The sequence below is a fragment of the Macaca thibetana genome, chromosome 14 (assembly GCF_024542745.1).
Source record: "Macaca thibetana thibetana isolate TM-01 chromosome 14, ASM2454274v1, whole genome shotgun sequence".
NCBI classification, from domain to species: domain Eukaryota; kingdom Metazoa; phylum Chordata; class Mammalia; order Primates; family Cercopithecidae; genus Macaca; species Macaca thibetana.
This window is the reverse complement of record NC_065591.1, coordinates 6,734,478-6,755,609: the sequence shown is the minus strand read 5'-3', so window position 1 is coordinate 6,755,609 and position 21,132 is coordinate 6,734,478. Positions and strand designations below refer to the sequence as shown.

At 50.4% G+C, this 21,132-nt stretch overlaps 1 protein-coding gene across 43 annotated transcripts in view; it reads left to right on the top strand.

Annotated features, from left to right (window-relative positions):
• LOC126935360 (glutathione S-transferase P) overlaps positions 1 to 15,983 on the top strand; it is a 175,241-nt gene extending 159,258 nt beyond the window's left edge. For 18 of the 43 annotated variants that reach the window (XM_050756686.1, XM_050756691.1, XM_050756661.1 and 15 more), the window contains 7 exons: positions 13,152 to 13,190; positions 13,469 to 13,504; positions 13,800 to 13,906; positions 14,021 to 14,108; positions 14,474 to 14,577; positions 15,430 to 15,537; positions 15,716 to 15,983. In XM_050756686.1, the coding sequence (XP_050612643.1) occupies position 13,190; positions 13,469 to 13,504; positions 13,800 to 13,906; positions 14,021 to 14,108; positions 14,474 to 14,577; positions 15,430 to 15,537; positions 15,716 to 15,904 (633 nt within the window). In that variant the 5' untranslated portion in view covers positions 13,152 to 13,189 and the 3' untranslated portion in view covers positions 15,905 to 15,983. Of the gene's footprint in view, positions 1 to 5,579; positions 5,584 to 11,330; positions 11,335 to 13,151; positions 13,191 to 13,468; positions 13,505 to 13,799; positions 13,907 to 14,020; positions 14,109 to 14,473; positions 14,578 to 15,429; positions 15,538 to 15,715 lie in introns of those variants that run through there. The other 25 variants (XM_050756682.1, XM_050756694.1, XM_050756674.1 and 22 more) reach the window with 5 other exon arrangements.
• Positions 15,984 to 21,132: the final 5,149 nt, after the last annotated feature.

Below are 21,132 nucleotides of genomic sequence, written 5' to 3'. Positions count from 1 at the left end.
TGTAATCAGGGCTACTTGAGCCTGCTCCCACTCTGTGGAGGGTACTTTTGCTTTAATAAATCTATGCTTTCATCTTCTGTTGCTTTGTTTGTGCATTTTGTTCAGTTCTTTGTTCAACATGTCAAGAACCTGGACAACTCACAGTCAAGACTTTCCATCCGGTAACACTAAGACCACAGTCATGAGCTACTGCACCCTGCTTTGGTAACTAAATTTAGAGATCAAACCACTGAACTAAGTAAAAACTTCCAGAACCCTAATAAATAACTGATGCATTCATGAAGGTTGTGAACCCAGCATGAAGGAGAACAAGAATTAATTATGTAGGACTGAACTGATAGAGGACTAAAATGATTTTTGTGGCTTTTGTTTGTTTGAAACATTGCTGATTCTTTTTATATTTTGTTTTCTAGAAACAAGAAAACTTTTTCTTTTGAGCTATTTATAACTCACAGCCATTGGGCAAAGTATACTTTTGTGAGCAAAATTGAAATATTTACCTTTCTCTCTACCTGATTTCTCCAAAATTTGAACACTATTTGTGACTATTCTTATTTTATTGCAATATAGTTATCTGCATAAGTTCTATAAGAGTATGTTTTCTTTTGTAACTGGGCACATTGAAGACACTGGTAATTTTACCAAGGCTTTGACTGCAATGGCATATTTTCAGGTACGACCAGATTGTTTCGAGGAGTTGGGGTTGACTGTATAGAGCCAGTAAAAAGCCCTTGGAAAGACTGGTCTGGTACCTGGTTTTTAATGGCTCCCTTACAAGCTTCCTAACCTTGTGGTGTGGGCGGCAAGCCACGCAGGTGCCAAGGCAAGAGACTGAAGCCACAAGCTGTTCCAGTATAATAAAGAAAACAATTAGAATAAGAATAGTTATATTAGAAATAGAATATAGACATGATTGTATATGAATATAATCAATCATTAGTTTGTAGCATTACTCTTTATTTCATTATTATATTAATCTCTGTTCTATAATTATTACCTGTTCTATACTTATTACCTATGGAAAGCCAGGCCATACAGAATTAGGAGCTGAAGGGACACGGTGAGAAGTGACCAGAAGGCAAGAGTGTGAGCTCTCTATCAAGCCTGGACAAGGGCCACTAGAGGGCTCCTTGGTCTAGTGGTAACGCCAGTGCCTGGGAAAGCACCCATTACTTAGCAGACCTTGGTCTAGCTGTAGTGCCAGCGCCTGGGAAGGCACCCATTACTTAGCAGACCGGGAAAGGGTGTCTCCCTTTTCCCAGGGAAGTTAGAGAACGCTCTGCTTCACCACCTCTTGTGGAAGGCCTGACATCAGCCAGGACTGCCCGCAGCTATCCAGAGGCCTAAATGTCTCCCTGTGATGCTGTGCTTCAGTGATCACATCCTGGTCCACTTTCATATTCTGCTCTGTGCACCTGGCCCTGCCTTCTAGATAGCAGTAGCAGAATTAGTGAAAGTATTAAAGTCTTTGATCTTTCTGAGAAATGCATAGAAGAAATAATGACATAAGCTGTTCCCTCTCTCTCTCTCTCTGCCTCAGCTACCAAATAGGTAAGGGCCTCCTGTCCGGTGGACACGTGACTCGCATGACCTTACCTATCATTGGAGACGACTCACGCTCCTTACCCTGCCCCCCTGCCTTGTATACAATAAATAGCAGTGCAGTCAGGCATTCGGGGCTACTACCAGTCTTCGCGTCTTGGTGGTAGTGGTCCCTCAGGCCCAGCTCTCTTTTCTTCTATCTTCTTGTCTTGTGTCTTTATTTCTACAATCTCTCGACTCCGCATACGAAGAGAAAAACCCATAGGCCCTGTAGGGCTGAACCCTACATTGTGGTAAGGAAAGAATGTCACTGTCTGACAGGCCCAGGAAACTCGAGATATTTGGGACCTTGAGAAGAGAGGAATTCATCCAATTCATACAGGTACTACAGGCACAGGCTGATCATGAATCCTTGGCTTGGCTTCAAAGCCTGGGGAGGTTTTCAAAAGTCCAACCTGAGATTCTTTATGAAAAAGCTCCAGCAGGCCGGGCGTGGTGGCTCAAGCCTGTAATCCCAGCACTTTGGGAGGCCGAGACGGGTGGATCACGAGGTCAGGAGATCGAGACCATCCTGGCTAACATGGTGAAACCCCGTCTCTACTAAAAAATACAAAAAACTAGCCGGGCCAGGTGGCGGGTGCCTGTAGTCCCAGCTACTCAGGAGGCTGAGGCAGGAGAATGGCGTGAACCCGGGAGGCGGAGCTTGCAGTGAGCCGAGATCTGGCCATTGCACTCCAGCCTGGGTGACAGAGCAAGACTCCATCTCAAAAAAAAAAAAAAAAGAAAAGAAAAGAAAAAGCTCCAGCAAAGCCAATTAAAAAGAGGCTAATACGGTGAAACCCCGTCTCTACTAAAAAATACAAAAAACTAGCCTGGCGAGGTGGCGGGCGCCTGTAGTCCCAGCTACTCGGGAGGCTGAGGCAGGAGAATGGCATGAACCCGGGAGGCGGAGCTTGCAGTGAGCTGAGATCCGGCCACTGCACTCCAGCCTGGGTGACAGAGCGAGACTCCATCTCAAAAAAAAAAAAAAAAAAAAGAGCCTATATGGCCACTCACTGTTCTTATTGCACTTTTTGCAAATAATCAGGCCAAGTATAAGACTAAAACTTATTTAGCAAGAAAATCAGTCCTACTAAGATTTCTATTTGATAGAAATGCAGAACTGGAGAGAGAGAATTAATCTTTCAAAAGTAAACTGTGGCATACCTGTTATTAGATTCCAGCCCTGACCATTGTTTGTGAGATTTTATTGTTTTCCTATAATTTTGACTAAATCTTGATTTATTTCCTGGCCACAAGTCTCTAAAGAAGGACTGGGTTTTAATTTCCTTCATGATGTTTTTAGTTGAGTCCCTGATGGAATAGGGTTTTTTTGTTTTGTTTTTTGTTTTTGTCATTCTGACAAACTCTGGTTGTGATTCTTTTTTTGTTTTTGTTTTTGAGATGGAATTTCGCTCTATCACCCAGGCTGGAGTGCAGTGGTACGATCTCAGCTCACTGCAACCTCCGCTTCCCTGGTTGAAGTGCTTCTCCTGCCTCAGCCTCCTGAGTAGCTAGGACTACAGGTGCCCACCACCACACCTGGCTAATTTTTGTACTTTTAGTAGAGATGGGGTTTCACCACGTTGGCCAGGCTGGTCTCGAATTCCTGACCTCAGGTGATCTGTCTGCCTCAGCCTCCCAAAGTGCTGGGATTACAGACATGAGCCTCCACATCTGGCCGGTTGTGATTCTTATGTACACTTATATTTGGGCTATCGGTCTCTTGTTGTTTTACTCCTTTTTTTTTTCTTTTTGAGACAGGGTCTGGCTCTGTCACCCAGGGTGGAGTGCAGTGGTGTGATCTTGGCTTACTGTAGCCTCTGCCTCCTGAGCTCAAGGGATCCTCCTACCTCAGCCTCCCGAGTAGCTGAGACTACAGGCACACATCATCACTCCCAGCTAATTTTTGTACTTTTTTGTAAAGACAGGATTTTGCTATGTTGCCCAGGCTGGTCTCGAACTCCTGAGCTCAAACAATCCATCCACCTTGGCCTCCCTAAGCCCTGGGATTACAGGTGTGTGCCACCACACCTGGCCCGTTTTACTCCTGAGAAAACTATGCTCATTGTATTCTGAACACCAAGACGAAGTGGCAGCAGGTATATAAATCAGACGGAGGTCGCATTTTTGCCCTCTGTGATGCCATCCTAATTTGGCTTTTGGTGCTCTTAAAATTCCTCTTTGAGACCTATTCTCCCCTGGCACCCCACAGTGTCAGATGGGACCAGCCAGGGAGGAGCCTTCCTAGGGATACAAGGCTAAGACTAAGGAGTGAAAATGATTTCACTTCTGATGCTTTTTTTTTTTTTGAAAGATCTTGATGAAAAGGAGGGAGATGAGCAAAGAAAAGTAGCTCGGAGAAGTCTTAGCTGTGTGAAGTCTGAAAAATTCATCAGGCCCAGAGAGATGTGAGCACGAAACTCCAGCGACCCTCGCGCCTACACCCACACCCTGCCCGGGCAATTGTTTAAAGGCATTTCGTTCCTGTTTCCTGCCTCCCTCACTTTGTTCACGTTTCTGGGATTTGTGACACAAAGAACAATGTACAGCTAGTCAGTAACTTATGTTATTTTATCATAAATTCTTGGTAAACAACTTAGAAACTGCCTCTGTCTTTTTAACTTAAAAACTTGGGCCTCCTAACCTGGGCAACATAGCAAGATCCTGTCTTTATGGAATTTTTTTTTATTTGTTTGTTTGTTTGGTTTTTTTGAGACAGAGTCTTGCTTTGTCACCCAGACAGGAGTGCAACGGCAGGATCTTGGCTCATTGCAACATCTGCTTCCTGGGTTCAAGCGATTCTTCCGCCTCAACCTCCTGAGTAGCTGGGATTACAGGCACCTGCCATCATGCCTGACTAATTTTTTTGTATTTTTGTAGAGACGGGGTTTCACCATGTTGGCCAGGCTGGTCTCAAACTCCTGACCTCAAGTGATCTGCCTGCCTTGGCCTCCCAAAGTGCTGGGATTACAGGCATGAGCCACCGCACCAGGCCAAAAAGTTTTAAGAATTAGCCATATGTGACTGTGCGTGCCTGTAGTTCTAGCAACTCAGGAGGCTGAGGTGGGAGGATCGCTTGAGCCCCAGAGGCAGAGGCTGCAGTGAGCCGTGATTGTGCCACTGCACCCCATCCTAGGCAACAGAGAGAGATTTTGTCTCTGAAAAGAAATAAACAAACAGGCCAGGCGCAGTGGCTCACGCCTGTAATCCCAGCACTCTGGCAGGCCGAGGTGTGTGGATCACTTGAGGTGAGGAGTTTGAGACCAGCCTGGCCAACATGGTGAAACCCAATCTGTACTAAAAATACAAGTTAGTTGGGCATGGTAGTGAGTGTCAGCTACACAGAAGATTCAGGCAGGAGAATCACTTTGAACCCAGGAGGCAGAGGTTGCAATGAGCCAAGATTGTGCCACTGCACTCCAGCTTGGGTGGCAGAAACTCCGTCTCAAAAAAAAAAAAAAAAAAAAAGAGGAAGGAGGAACATCAGGAAGACGGGGCATGTGGGGACCTTGGGCCTGCCGCACCCACCCCACCCATGCTCTCTGCCTGCCTGGTCTCCAGCCATGGCTGCCACAGTCAGCTTCCCACTGGTGCCACCTGACAGCCCCTGCCTCAGAGCACCTGTGGCTATCAGATTCTGCCCTGAGGCCTTTCTAGCACAGGTCACCTCCTGGAACCTCCCTGGTGGTCTCAGATGAGACCTGGAGTGCAGGCGTCAGCAGTCATGAGCCCTTGAGTGATGGGTGGGAGGCAGGACATACAGTCCCCTCTCCTCTGTCCCACCTGGCTCCTCAGAAGTCCCTAGAGGACAGCAGCCTCAGGTGCCACCGCAGTGCCAGCCCGATGACGCACCTCAGAGGGGCTCCCGTCTCCTGCCCTGTCCCATTCTCCATGATCCTCCACTCCGTGCCCTGGAACCACTCCCCAAAACAAGCCACTGCATTCAAGCCCCGTCTTGGGCTCTGCCTTTTGAGAGACCCAGCCTAAGACAGCAGGGGGTGATTATAGAAATAATTCTGGGAAGTTTTGCCAACACAGGGAGAGGGACTGACACCTTTTTCCTGTGAAGACTTACTGACAGTCTTCCTCCGCATGGATAAGTAGATAAAACACAAGCTCCAAAGTGCGGGGACTTTGTCTCCTTCCCTGCTGTGTCCCCAGTGCCTTCAGCCATGCCTGGCACATAGTAGGTGCCCAGGAAACCTGTGTTCAAGGAGGAAGGTGGGGAGGGGCAGCTCTACTGCTCTGGGTCCCCTCCAAACTGGAGCTGCATCTCTTTCCCAAGCGGAGCTGTCCTGGCTTCTGCACTCTTTGGTGTTGCCTCAGGAGGGTTCTAGAACCTTGGAGACTGGGTCTGGGACAGGCAGGACTGGGTCTGAGACGGATGATGCCTGGGGCTTAGCCTGGAGAGGAGGAGCGAGGTGGGTGGGGCCTAAGACACGTGTTGGGAGCAGGGAGGAAAAAGCCTCCTCTGGGCCTGAGTCCTGAGGCCGGGGCTTCTCCCACTCTGGGATGAAGCTCATTGGCCCCTGGTAGGTGTGGGAGGGTTCTCGGGGGTGCTTTGGGATTGAACCCAGAGCATGTCAGGGCCCTCACTCCCTGGAGCCAGCCCTGGAGCGGGCAGAGATGCTGGCAGCAGAACTGGCATTTGGAAATATCCAGGTGAGGACCACAGGGCTCAGCCCAGGGGACTCTGAGCCCCCACCCTCTGCAGAGTCCCCTCAGGCAGGAGGAGGAGAAGCCGAGGGTCTCCTTGGGGAGGGCTCAGCAGGATGGGGCCACGCAGCCCCAGAGGACCAGGCAGGCAGAGTACGAGTGACTGCTGCTGGCACTTACCATGCACTCGCTGTGTGTGAAGCATCGTCTCTTGAAGCCCTCAGCTTGTCCTCACTGCAGGTGAGGAAAGGGAGCATGAGGTTGCAAGTCACACGGCCAAGGTTGCGGAGAGTGACGGAGGAGCCGGGAATTGATCCCAGACCACCCAGCCTAGAGGCTGCGCTCTCACCCCTGAGGCCATGGATGGGAGATGATATCTTAGCGCCAGGAGGGCAAGGCACTTATCTTCTCTATCGCTGGATTCCTTGAAGAGCTGTTCCGCTAACTGCATCCTTCCAGGCTCTCAGGAAAGCAGGCAGGACGCTGGCCACCAGCCCTGGAGAGTTGATGCAGAGGTGAGGGTTGGTCTATCTGGATGACAAGGTTCCTTTCAGATGCAGTCTGAAGGAATGTGACTGTCAGCGGGGTCTGAGGCTGTTCCCACCATGCCCGAAGCACCGCCAACACCAGCATCCTGGCACCGAGTGGAGACTCCCTGGAAAAGGCTCACTGCCACCCATGGGGCCTCCTCCAGCAAGGACAGAAGATGAACTGGGCTTCCAGTTACTCTGGGAGGCCTGGGGAGGATGACTCTGAGTGCTAAGCCACTAAATGCAGCCCCGGTGAGTCTGGTTTGGCTGGGACACCACAAATGATATGGGCAAAGGCCTGGAGCACTGGCCGTCCAGCCCCCACGCCGCTAGCTGCCTCTGGGAAAGTGTTGGACTCAAGCCCAAGCCTGCTTCGATGCCCTGCTGAGCTGGGCAGTCAACCTCGGCTTAGCCTTTGCTGCCCTGATGGAGTCCCAGCCCTTGGGCTGGCTGCACATGGCAGCGTGGTGGGCACAGGACAGCCGTGGATCAAGACCAAGAAAGGGACAGAGGCCAAGGGCTTTCCCAGCTTCAGTACACCTGCTCAGGACAACTGGTGCTCCAAGCACCACGTAGAGCTCCCAGCCCTGAGACGGGCATCCTCAACTCTTTTAAGGGAAGCATCAGCCCATGCCTGCGGCCCATCCATCCCTGTGCCTGGGCTCAGTGAGGCCACTGGGGAACCTTCCCCTTGGATAAGAGTTCAGAACTACGAAGATTAAGCTGGACCAGATCTGCTCATCCTCACAGTACATTTCAGGAGCATCTCAATGGCTCCCACCCTGGCCTGGAACCCTCCTATGCTGCCAGGATATCAGGGAGGCGCTGGGCACTGCACGGGGAAGATGGCATTGCTATGGAGCCACTGTTGGCGAAGGTCGAATGGGTGACATTAGAAGTCTAGCTTTTCCTGAGGCTGGGGTCTGGACGTTGGTCTAGATCAGGGGTCAGCAAATTTTTCTTGAAAATGCTGATAGAAAATATCTTAACCTTTGAGGACCACATAGTCTCTGTTGCAATTGCTCATTTGGGCCATTGTAGCACAAAAACAAACATAGATAACACACACATGAGTGAGCATGGCTGGGGTCCAAGAAAACTTTATTTACAAAAGCAGGTGATGAACCAAGGCCTGTAGTGTCCCAACCCTTGATTTAGATGGTGAACCATCATGAGCTTTCAGTTCCCTCTCCGGTAGGAATATGGGAGAAACCACAGAGAGAAACAGAGATTTCAGGAAAACAGTAAAATTAAACAAATAAAGTGAGATGTAGCCCCTCCTGTAGGCTGCAGGCTGTTGTGAACCTGTGTGTGTCTGGGTGTACAGGGATGTGAGTAGATGTGCGTGGAGATGTGTGTGGGGGTGGAGGCTGTGCGTGGCTGGAGGTGGCCATGGCAGGATGCCAGAAGGAAGGAGTTTGCATTCAGTTCCTTTCTTACTACTCTCTGGAGTTGTTGAGGGATGTCACTGCTGAACGCTGACCCTGGTGCAGGCTAAACTGAAGTTAGCCTCTGCTACCCTCTGCTGGGTGAGGCACTGGGGAGAACAGTGGGACTGACTGGGGTGGGCTTTCTCCCTCCCTCCCACACTTCCCTGGAAACACCAAGCACCAGCACATTAGAATGTGGGGAGCCACCTCCCCCAGCGCTGCTTCCCAAGGTTGGGAAGGGGACAGTCTGACCTCAAGCTCTGTTTGAAGAGTGATAGCAAAGGGGAGAGGTTGGCTGTGGTCTGGTGGCGCTTATCTCCTTCCTTAGCTTTGAAACCACAGGCTGGCATATTACCCGAAAGAATGACCAGTCCCACCAGGGGAAGGGCACAAGCTCACTGGTTCCAGGGGAGACATCTCAGGGGACAAGGACATCCCCTGATGCTGAATGAGTGGAGCACACAGTTGGAGAATACACACAAGAGAAATGCACGAGGACATGAGAAAAGGCACTGGCAATAGGAAGTTACAAAAAACAACAAAAAGAAAGAGTAGATATAAAAACAATAATCGAAGAAAGCCAATAACAGATGGGATGGATCATACGAGGTATGAGACTTAAGGAAGAAGAGGTGAGTGACGAGGTCAGCTGGGGAACTCTCCCAGGAAAGATAAACCAGAAGAAACACAAATGACAGTGAAGTGGCCAGGCGCAGTGGCTCACGCCTGTAATCCCAGCACTTTGGGAGCCCGAGGCAGGCGGATCACTTGAGGTCAGGAGTTTGAGACCAGCCTGGCCAACATAGTGAAACCCTGTCTCTACTAAAAATATGAAAATTAGGTGGGCGTGGTGGCGGGAGCCTGTGATCCCAGCTACTCAGGAGGCTGAGGCAGGAGAATTGCTTGAACCCGGGAGGCAGAGATTGCAGTGAGCTGAGATGGTGCCACTATACTCCAGCCTGGGCAGTACAGGGACACCCTGTCTAAAAAAAAAAAAAAAAAAAAAAAGGCAGTAAAGTGATAGGAGATAGATTAGGAGGGCTGTTATCTAGATAGTGCAAGTCACAGAAGAAGAAGGAGGAGGAGGAGGAGGAGGAAGAGGACGAGGAGGAGGAAGAAGATGGAGAAGAGGGAATCTCAGAAGAAACAATGGAGATACATTTCTCAAAACTGAACAAAGATGACCAACCTCAGACCGAAGGGCCAAGAGGCCAAATCAGAGAGAGAGCTTGGCAAGCCAGGAAGAGCACCAAACCTAGACGATTAGAGTGAAATTAAAGAAAACCCAAGGTGACAAAAATTATAAAAGCTTCCTTGTGATCACAGTTCTTCGGTGAAAATTAAATAATAATAATTAAAAAAAAGGACAGCCTGGGCAACATGGCGAAACCCTGTCTCTATAAAAAATACAAAAATTAGCTGGATGTGGTGGCACACGCCTGTAGTTCCAGCTACTTGAGCTACTTGGGAGGCTGAGGGAGGAGGATCACCTGAGCCTGGAAAGTTGAGGCTGCAGTGAGCCATGATCCCACCACTGCACTCCAGCCTGAGTGACACAGCAAGGTCCTGTCTCAAAAAATAAAAAAAGAAAAAGAAAAAAGAAAAGAAAATAGGCTGGGCATGGTGACTCACACTTACAATCTCAGCACTTTGGGAGGGCCGAGACAGGAGAATTGCTTGAGCCCAGGAGTTCAAGATTAGCCTGGGTAACATAGTGAGACCCTGTCTCTCTTTTCTAAAAAATTTAAAAATGAAAAAACAAAAAAAGAGAAAATAATTTTTAAAAAGCTTCCGGAAAGAACAGATGACTCTCAGAATAACAAGATTCCATGTGACATCAGACGTCTCAACAGACACAGTTGATGCAGGTAGATTAGAGACGATGTCTCGCTGTGTTGCCCAGGGTGGTCTCAAACTTCTGGGCTCAAGCAATCCTACTGCCTCAGCCTCTTGAGTAGCTGGGATTACAGGCATGAGCCACCTTGTCTGGCTTTTAACAGCATTTTTTTAAATGTTGGATTTTCTCAAGAAATTTGATACATTTACTATCACATTTTTGTAGGTGAAAAAAGATCCAAAAATAACTAAAAGAAAAAGTCAAAAAAAGAAAAGGAAAAAGAAGCTGGAGGATGTGCTTTTCCCAACCAGATTTATAACACCATAGTGATTACAAAAAAAAAAAAAAAATGTGGTACAGGCACCAGAGCAAATAGACCATGAATACAACGGCACAGAAAACCAACAGGCAGACCCAGTTACCTACGGCAACTCAACACAGGAGGCCGGGTGCGGTGGCTCACACCTAGAATCCCAGCACTTTGGGAGGCCGAGGCAGGTGGATCATTTGAATCCAGGAGTTTGAGACCATCCTGGGCAACATGACAAAACTCTGTCTCTACAAAAAAAAAAAAAAAAAAAAAAAAATTGGCCGGGTGCAGTGGCTCACGGGGGTAATCGCAGCACTTTGGGAGGCCGAGGTAGTTGGATCACCTGAGGTCAGGAGTTCAGGACCAGCCTGACCAACACGCTGAAACCCTGTCTCTACTAAAAATACGAACATTAGCTGGGTGTGCTGGCACGTGCCTGTAGTCCCAGCTACTTGGGAGGCTGAGGCAGGAGAATTGGCGGAACCCAGGAGGTGGGGGTTGCAATGAGTTGAGGTCATACCATTGCACTCAAGCCTGGGTGACAGAGTGAGACTCCATCTCAAAACAAACAACAGAAATTCAGCTGGGCGTGGTGGCATGCTGGGCCTGTAGTCTTGGCTACTCAGGGCGGGGCAGGGAGTGGTGAGGTGGGAGGATCGCTTGTGCCCAGGAGGTTGAGGCTGCAGTGAGCTGTCCTTGTGCCACTGCACTCCAGCCTGGGTGACAGAGCGAGACCCTATCTCAAAAGACACACAAACAAAACAAAAACACGTAAGTCAGATCAGACTGTTCTGTCGATGGTGCTGGGGAAAATGGCTCTTTACTTAGAGAATAATAAAAGCGGTTTCCTAGCCAAGAGCACATGCTAGAGTGGCCTCTAAATACGAGGAAAAAAATGTGAAGGTAAGAGACACAGTTACTAGAAGACAACATAGGAGAATATTGTTGTGACCCAGGGCAGTCAAGAAACACTTTGAAGGCGGGGGGCTGTGGTGCCAACACTTTGGGACGCCTGTAGTGCCAACACTTTGGGACGCTGAGGCAGGAGGATCACTTGAGGCCAAGAGTTTGAGAACAGCCAGGGCAACATACAGCTCTTAAAAAAGAAAAAGACTTTAAAGGAAATTTCTTTTTCTTTTTCACTTTTATTTTAGTTTTGGGGGTACATGTGAAGGTTTGTTACATAAGTAAACTCGTGTCATGGGTGTTTGTTGTACAGAATATTTCATCACCCAGGTATTATGCCCAGTACCCAATAGTTCTCTTTCCTGCTCCTCTCCTTCCTCCCACCCTCCACCCTCGAGTAAACCACAGTGTCTGTTGTTTCCTTCTTTGTGATAATAAGTTCTCTTCATTTAGCTCCCACTTACAAGTGAGAACATGCAGTATTTGGTTTTCTGTTCCTGCATTAGTTTGCTAAGGATAATAGCCTCTAGCTCCGTCCATGTTCCCACAAAAGACATGATCTTGGTTCTTTTTTACGGCTGCATTAAATGAAGTTTTAAAGGCACAAAACGTAAACACCAACCCCTTCTCCACCACAAAAATCCCTTGATGAATTTGATTCCACTTAAATTAAGGAGTTTTGTTTAATGAAGGACTCCTTGGACAAACTTGACAGTTGATGGAATAGGAGAAGCTGTCTGTCATATTGAAAGCCAACAAGAGATCAATATCTAGAATAAATGAAGATCTGCAAATCAACAGAAAGCAGGCATTAAAGCCAAAGAAAACAGCCTAAGGTGCAGCCACTAAAAGGAATGTGATCATGTCCTTTGCAGAGATATGGATGGAGCTGGAAGCCATTAGCCTCAGCAAGCTAACACAGGAACAGAAAACCAGTGAGACCACATGGTCTCACTTATAAGTGGCAGCTGAACAATGAGAACATATGGTCACATGGAGGGGATCAACACACACTGGTGCCTGTTGAGCGGGGTGCTGGGGAGGGAGAGTACCAGGAAGAAGAGCTTACGGATGCTGGGCTTAATACCTGGGCGATGGGATGATATGTGCAGCAAACCATCATGGCACACGCTTACCTATGTAACACACCTGCACGTCCTGCACATGTACCCCAGAACTTTAAATAAAAGTTGAAGGAGCGCCATGTGCGTTGGCTCACACCTGTAATCCCAGCACTTTGGGAGGCTAAGGAGGGCGAATCACCTGAGGTCAGGAGTTTGAGACCAGCCCGGCCAAGATGGTGAAACCCCGTCTCTACTAAAAATACAGAATCAGTCAGATGTGGCATGCACCAGCTACTCGGAGGCTGAGGCAGGATAATTGATTGAATCCGGGAGGCAGAGGTTGCAGTGAGCCGAGATCGCGCCACTGCACTCCAGCCTGGGCGACGGAGTGAGACTACGTCTCAAAATAAAATAAAATAAAATAAAAGCCATTTCCCCTCCCCTAAGTGACCTCCACCCCTCCCTCTCCCCTGCCTCGCGAATCGCGTGTGCAAGCTCCGGGATCGCAGAGTTCTTAGGGAATCTCCCCCCGCGATGCCCCGACGCGCCAGTAGCTGTGCGCACTTCATTGCGGTCCTCTTCCTGCTGTCCGTTTACTCCCTGGGCCCCGCTGGGCACCTGGGGAAGAGGGAAAGGCTTCCCAGGCCAGCTGCGCGGCGACTCCGGGAGCTCCGAGGCGCCCCTCTGCGGCCGACGCCAGGTGCAGCGGCCACCGGGACTGGGGCCGGCGGGAGCCCGCGGGACCCTCCAGAGGCGCGGCCGGCGCCGTGACTCAGCACTGGGGCGGAGCTGGGCGGGACCACCCTTATAAGGCTCGGAGGCCGCAAGGCCTGCGCTGGAGTTTCGTCGTCGCCGCCGCCGCGTGCGCCATTAGTAAGTCCTCGCGGCCCGCGCCCCCGGGGGATGGGGCTCGGATCTCCCAGCATGGGGCCAACCCACGGCATCAGGCTCGGGCTACCGGCAGGGCCCCTCGCCCACCTGGAGACCCGGGACGGGGTCCCAGAGTACCCAGGAAGTCCCCAGTGCCGTTAGCGGCTCTCAGGGGGCCGCTGCGCCTCGGGCAGGGATGGGACCCGGGGAGGGCAGGCTGCGCGCACCGCGCCTTGGCGTCCTCCCCCGGGCTCCAGCAAACCTTTCTTTGTCCGCTGCAGTGCCGCCCTACACCGTGGTCTACTTCCCAGTTCGAGGTAGGAACCTCTGGCAGGGAGGGGAGGCAGGGGCTAGGGCTGCAGCCCACGGCCCCTCGCGCACGTGGAGAGAACCGAACCCCCCTTGTCCCTCCGTCGCGTGACTTTTACCCCGGGCCTCCTTCCCGGTGCCCCGCCTTTCCCGCCATGCCAGCTCCCCTCCCCAGTGTTGTGTGAAATCTTGTGTGGAATCTCTGTTCCCCTGTACCCTCCCTGCACTCCTGACCCCTCCTCCGGGTTGCTGCGAGGCGGGGTCTGCCCGGTCCCCACATCTCGTGCTTCTCCCTCCCCACAGGCCGCTGCGCGGCCCTGCGCATGCTGCTGGCAGACCAGGGCCAGAGCTGGAAGGAGGAGGTGGTGACAGTGGAGACCTGGCAAGAGGGCTCTCTCAAAGCCTCCTGCGTAAGTGACCATGCCCAGGCAAGGGGAGGGGGTGCTGCGCCTTAGGGGGCTGTGACTAGGATCGGGGGACGGCCAAGCTCAGTGCCCCTCACTGAGCCATGCCTCCCCACACAGCTGTATGGGCAGCTCCCCAAGTTCCAGGACGGAGACCTCACCCTGTACCAGTCCAATACCTTCCTGCGTCACCTGGGCCGCACTCTTGGTGAGTGTTGAACCTCCAAGTCCAGGGCAGGGATGGGCAAGCCTCTGCCTCCGGAGCCCTTTTATTTCAATCAGCTGCCCCGCAGCCCTCTGGAGTGGAGGAAACTGAGACCCACTGAGGTTGTGTAGCTTGCCCAAGGTCAAGCCTGGGTGCCTGCAGCCCTTCCCCTGTGCCAGACTGCCTCTCAGGTGCCAGTTGAGCTCTGAGCACCTCCTGTGTGGCAGTCTCCCATCCTTCCACGCACTTCCTCTTCCCCTCCTCCCAGGCCGGGGCTCACAGACAGCCCCGTGGTTGGCCCATCCCCGGTGACTGTGTGTTGATCAGGCGCCCAGTCACGCTGCCTGCTCCCCCCCACCCAACCCCAGGGCTCTATGGGAAGGACCAGCGGGAGGCAGCCCTGGTGGACATGGTGAATGACGGCGTGGAGGACCTCCGCTGCAAATACCTCTCCCTCATCTACACCAACTACGTGAGCATCTGCACCAGGGCTGGGCACTGGGGGCTGAACAAAGAAAGAAGCTGCTTTTGCCCTCACCCCCCTACCCCTCACGTGGCTCGGGCTGACCCCTCCTTGGGTCAGGGTGCAGGGGCTGGGTCAGCTCTGGGCCAGGGGCAAGACACAACCTGCACCCTCATTGCCTGGGACATGAACCAGTCAAGTAACGGGTTGTGGGGGAGAGTGCAAGGACAGAGACCTCCAGCAACTGGTGGTTTCTGATCTCCTGGGGTGGCGAGGGCTTCCTGGAGTAGCCAGAGGCGGAGGAGGATCTGTCACCAGTTTCTGGATGGAGGTGCTGGCACTTTTAGCTAAGCAAAGTATGCAGACACAGAGCACATCTGGGGACCTGGGACCAGTTTAGCAGAGGCAGAGTGTGTATGTGTGTGTGTATGTGTGTGTGTGTGTGTGTGCGTACACTTCCTTGTGTGTCGGGGGTGGGTAAGGAGATAGAGATGCGGGGAGCAGGCCCAGGTCCCGAAGGCCTTGAACCCACTGGTTTGGAGTCTCCTAAGGGCCCTGGGGGCCATGGAGAAGTCTGAACAGGGCTGTGTCTGGATGTGAGGTCTGGAAGGATCCTCCAGAGAAGCCAGCTCTGAAGCTTTTGCAATCATCTGGTGAGAAATCCCAGCAAGGATGGACAGGCAGAATGGAATAGAGATGAACTGGCAGCTGAAATGGACAGGATTTGGTGCTAGCCTGGTTGTGGGGAGCGAGCAGAGGAGACTCTGAGACTCTGGTCTCTGGCCTGGGGCAGACAAAGGGGGCGTCTCAGGGGCTGGGAGGGATGAGAGTAGGAGGATGATACATGGTGGTGTCTGGCAGGAGGCGGGCAAGGATGACTATGTGAAGGCACTGCCCGGGCAACTGAAGCCTTTTGAGACCCTGCTGTCCCAGAACCAGGGAGGCAAGACCTTCATTGTGGGAGACCAGGTGAGCATCTGGCCCCATCCTGTGCCTTCCTCGCCACCGTCTGTTTACAGATGGACATACGTGTGAGCCATTTGTTCAAGCAAAGTGGGGCAGACCTAGGGGATGGGATTAGGCCCTCTGCCCCCAGTTTCCCCAGCCTACTCCCGCTGGCTGAGTCCCCGGCCCGCCTGCCCTGCAGATCTCCTTCGCTGACTACAACCTGCTGGACTTGCTGCTGATCCATGAGGTCCTGGCCCCCGGCTGCCTGGATGCGTTCCCCCTGCTCTCGGCATATGTGGCGCGCCTCAGTGCCCGGCCCAAGCTCAAGGCTTTCCTGGCCTCCCCTGAGCACGTGAACCTCCCCATCAATGGCAACGGGAAACAGTGAGGGCTGGGGGGACTCTGAGCGGGAGGCAGGGGCTGCTTGCCTCCCTTTCTCCAGGACCAATACAATTTCTAAGAAAGCTGCTGTGAGCACTGTCTTTCCTGGGAAGGGGTTCTCGGCTCTCAGCCTGGAGGTCGGGGGGAGGGCAGAGCAGAGGGCTAGACAATGGCTGCTCTAGCATAGTCAGTGGCTTCCTGGAGCCCTCAGCCTGGCTGTGTTTACTGAACCTCACAAACCGGAATTGGGAAAAAAAAAAAAAAAAGAGAGAGAAACAAAGAGAAATAACCATGATCACCGTCCTGGAGCACCACACAGTGTAGAGAAGGAGAAGTGTCGCGTAGAAACATGCTTTCTGGGCCCAGCAGGCACCTGTCAGAGGGACAGACTCCAGGAAGGAGGGCAATGAGGGGTTCTAGGAAGGAGGGATGTGAGGAGTTCCCTGTCCTGGGACTTTGGAGGATTAGCTGAGTAGCTCCAAGCAGCCCAAGTTAATGGGAGGGTCATTCTGCTTGGATGGGGGCTCTCCTGGCTTCCTGCTGAATTGTGAGTTTTGGTGTGTCCTAGGCAAGCAATGACATTAGGATTATTAGGATTCTCCAGAGAAACAAAGCCATTAAGATACTGTAGGGCAGGCAAAATTTTATCTCTGTCCTTTTAGGGTTTTTTGGCTGGGCCTGAGAACTAAAGACTTGAGCAGGAGAAAAGCATTGAAATTTATCTAGGCTGGGCATTGTGGCTCATGCCTGTAATCCCAGCACTTTGGGAAGCTGAGGCAGATGGATCACTTGAGGTCAGGAGTTGAAGACCAGCCTGACCAACATGGTGCAACCCCATCTCTACTAGAAATACAAAAATTAGCCAGGCGTGGTGGCGGGTACCTGTAGTCCCAGCTACTTGGGAGGCTGAGGCAGGAGAATCGCTCTCTCTCTCTCTCTCTCTCTCTCGCCACCTTGATAAAGATGTGCCTGCTTCCCCTTCACCTGATTGTAAGTTTCCTGAGGCTTCCCAGTTATGCTTCCTGTTAAGCCTGCAGAACTGTGAGTCAATCAAACCTCTTTTCTTCATAAATTACCCAGTCTCGGATAGTTCTTTATAGCAGTGTGAGAATAGACTAATACACTGTTTTGATTTGTTTGTTTTTGAGATGAGTCTCACTCTGGTGCCTAGGCTGGAGTACACTGGTGCAATCTCTGCTCACTGTAACCTCCACCTCCCAGGCTCAAGCAATTCTCCTGCCTCAGCCTCCTGAGTAGCTGGGATTACAGGTGCCCACCACCATGCCCAGCTAATTTTTGTATTTTTAGTAGAGATGGGGTTTCATCATGTTGGCCAGGCTGGTTTCAAACTTTTAACCTCAGGTGATCCACCTGCCTTGGCCTCCCAAAGTGCTGCAATTATAGGCGTGAGCCACTGCACCCAGCCTAATACACTATATTAATCAGAAACTGCCAGCTAACCTCTAACTTGGGACTTTTCACTCTAACCAGTCAAAATTGTTTTCTTTGGCTTCTGCAAATCCATGATTAGGTTTTGCTTCCTGTCTAAGAGAGGCACTAGCTGCCTTGATCTGCTGCCATCTTAATCCATGTGTCACTGAATGCTCAAATAAACTCTTTAAAATGTAAATGGGCTTAAGTTTATATTTCAGCAGATCTGATGTCAGAAGTAGGATCCTTCAGAAGGACATCAGAAGGATCTGAAGGATTTCTCCCCATCCTGGGCCTAATGATGGCCTCCAGGAGCAATGAGCAAACAGGTGTAGGCATTTCACTGAGCCCCCTGCATGCCGCTTTCCACAGCATATTTGAAGGTCATCACTGGTAATTCCCACTCAGATGTATTAGTCCCTTCTCACACTGCTGTAAAGAACTACCTGAGACTGGGTAATTATAAAGAAAAGAGGCTAAGCTGGGTGTGGTGGCTCATACCTGTAATCCCAACACTTTGGTTTGGTTTTGTTGTTGTTGTTTTTTGAGTCAGAGTCTCACTCTGTCGCCCAGGCTGGAGTGCAGTGGCACCATTTCAGCTGCAAGCTCCACCTCATGGGTTCAAGTGATTCTCCTGCCTCTGCCTCCCAAGTAGCTGGGATTACAGGCACACGCCACCACGCCTGGCCAATTTTTGTATTTTTGGTAGAGACAGGGTTTCACCATGTTGGCCAGGCTGGTCTCAAAACTCCTGATCTCAGGTGATCCACTCGCCTTGGCCTCTCAAAGTGCTGGGATTACAGGCGTAAGCCACTGCACCCGGCCAATCCTAGCACTTCAGGAGGCCGAGGTGAGCAGATCACTTGGGGTCAGGAGTTGGAGACCAGCCTGGCCAACATGGTGAAACCCCGTTTCTACTAAAAAGACAAAAAAATTAGCTGGGCATGGTGGCACATGCCTATAATCACAGCTACTCAGGAGGCTGGGGTAGGAGAATCCCTTGAACCCGGGAGGCAGAGGCTGCAGTGAGCCGAGATCATGCCTCTGCGCTCCAGCCTGGGTGACAAGGCTTGATTGACTCACAGTTCTGCATGGCTGGGGAGGCCTCAGGAAACTTACAATTGTGGTGGAAGGCGAATGGGAAGCAAGGCACGTCTTACGTGGTGGCAGGGGAGGTGAGGGGGGATGTTCCACGCACTTTTAAACCAACAGAGCACATGAGAACTCACTGTCAGGAGAACAGCAAGGGGGAAATTCGCCCCCATGATCCAATCACCCCCCACTAAGCCCCTCCCTCAACACGTGGAGATTAGAATTCAAGAGGAGATTTGAGTGGGGACAAAACCAAACCATATCACATACAAACTCCAGAACTTTAATTGAGTGTTGCTGATCTGGACTGGGTTTGGAAGTTGTGATGGAAGTTTAACGAATCCTGTAGGGAGGCTTCAGGTATCTGACCGGGTCAGACAGAAACTGAAATGGTTTTAGTAAAAGACCTCTAATAGGTAAGGTTCCAGGAAAACAAACAATTCTGGGTTCATTTAAATCCAGGGGCTCTGGGACTCCATCGCAGGACTCGTGCTCTTCTAGAGAAATGAGTGAATCTTACCAAAAATAATTTAGAATTTTAGTGGCCACAGTGGGGAAGTTTTAACCTGAACAAAACTGCTCATCTCCAGACTGCATTGAAAAAAAAGAGGGGGGATCCCAAACACCCCAGAAATAATGGGATGTATTTTTGGTTGGCAAGCAGAGGCTTCTAAGTTCTCCCTCTTTCTCACTAGCCACCTCTGCCTCCTCTGAATCTGCTGACTTCTTTGGTTACTTTCCCACCTTGACGATGCAATGAAAAAAACCCAGCTAGGTAAGTTATAAAAGTTAGGCTGTCAAATCAACCATGTCTGTTTCTTTAACTACCCTTATGCCGTCGTTAAAATCTTAAGCTCAGAGCAATAATGAAAGGTATTCCTGTCCGACATAGAAAATGCTTTGTCTGCCCTATTTGTGAATGGGCTCCACCCTGACCTCAGTAATCTAGTTACACATATGTTGGTAGGACCTGAGGAAGCTCAAAGTTAGATGCAAGAGCAGAATGGTACTGCTCTGAGGACAATAGCCAAGGTCCACAAGCCCCTATTTGGTCCATATATAGGCCAGAAAAAACACAAACTTTTGGCCAGGCACAGTGGCTCACACCTGTAATCCCAGCACTTTAGGAGGCTGAGGCGGGCGGATCACGAGGTCAGGAGATTGAGACCATCCTGGCTAACTTGGTGAAACCCTGTCTCTACTAAAAATACAAAAAAATTAGCCAAGTGTGGTGGCAGGCGCCTGTAGTCCCAGCTACTTGGGAGGCTGAGGCAGGAGAATGGCATGAACCTGGGAGGTGGAGCTTACAGTGAGCTGAGATCATGCCACTGCACTGTTTTTTATTTGTTTGTTTTGTTTTGTTTTGTTTCTTTGAGATGGAGTCTTGCACTGTCGCCCAGGCTGGAGTGCAGTGATGTAATCTCAGTTCACTGCAGCCTCGACCTTCCAAGCTCAAGCGATCCTCCCATCTTAGCCTCCTGAGTATCTGGGACCATAAGCACACACCACCCTGCCAGGCTAGTTTTTATTTTTTGTAGAGATAGGGATTCAAGCTGTCCTGAATATATGTTCTGATTATCAGCAGATACAAGGGTTTTTTTTGTTTTGTTTCATTTTTTTGGTTATTTATTTATTTATTTATTTTTGAGATGGAGTCTCACTGTGTTGCCCAGGCTGGAATGCAATGGTGTAATCTCAGCTCACTGCAACCTCTGCCTCCCGGGTTCAAACGATTCTCCTGCCTCAGCCTCCCGAGTAGCTGGGACTACAGGTGCCCGCTATCATGCCCAGCTAATTTTTGTATTTTTAGTAGAGATGGGGTTTCACCATATTGGCCAGGCTGGTCTCGAACTCCTGACCTTGTGATCTGCCCACCTTGGCCTCCCAAAATGCTGGGATTACGGATGTGAGCCACCACACCTGGCCACAAAGGGGGTTTTAAAGAAAAAAAGAATGGGTGGCTTCTTAGCTAAAAATTAACTATTGATTGGATATACATTGTTCTTCCTATCACAAATTTCAGGACTCAAATTCCTGGGCTCAAAAAAGAGAATTTAGTGAAGGCTCAAGGCCAAATTGGTTAGAAACACAGAGGAACAAAGCAATGGGAACTCAGTTGAGCCATCTGCTTACAAAGGAGCCATGATATGTGAGAGCATTTCTAAGCATCTAGCTATCATGATTTTATTTTTTGTTGTTGACTTAAGACATCTAGAAATGCAAAGCATAATCAATTTAAGAATAAAAAGTACTAGCTGGGCACGGTGGCTCATGCCTGTAATCCCAGCACTTTGGGAGGCCAAGGTGGGTGGATCACCTGAGGTTAGGAGTTCAGGACCAGCTTGGCCAACATGGTGAAACCTGCCTCTACTGAAAATACAAAAATTAGCCAGGTGTGGTGGCACATGCCTGTAATCCCAGCTACTCAGGAGGCTGAGGCAGGAGAATCTCTTGAACCCAGAGGCGGAGGTTGCAGTGAATTGAGATGGTGCCACTGTACTCCAGCCTGGGCGACAAGAGTGAAACTATCAAAAAAAAAAAAAAGAACAAAAAATGTGATGCAAATAAAGACAATTATTAACAAAACAAGTTGAAATCCAGATCTGAAAAGTCTTCTTATTTGTGAAGGTAACAAATCAAATAGATCATGTAATGGGTGTGGCTTTTTGACAGCTTGCAGCCATTTATCCTCTTGAGTGATCCTTCCAAACT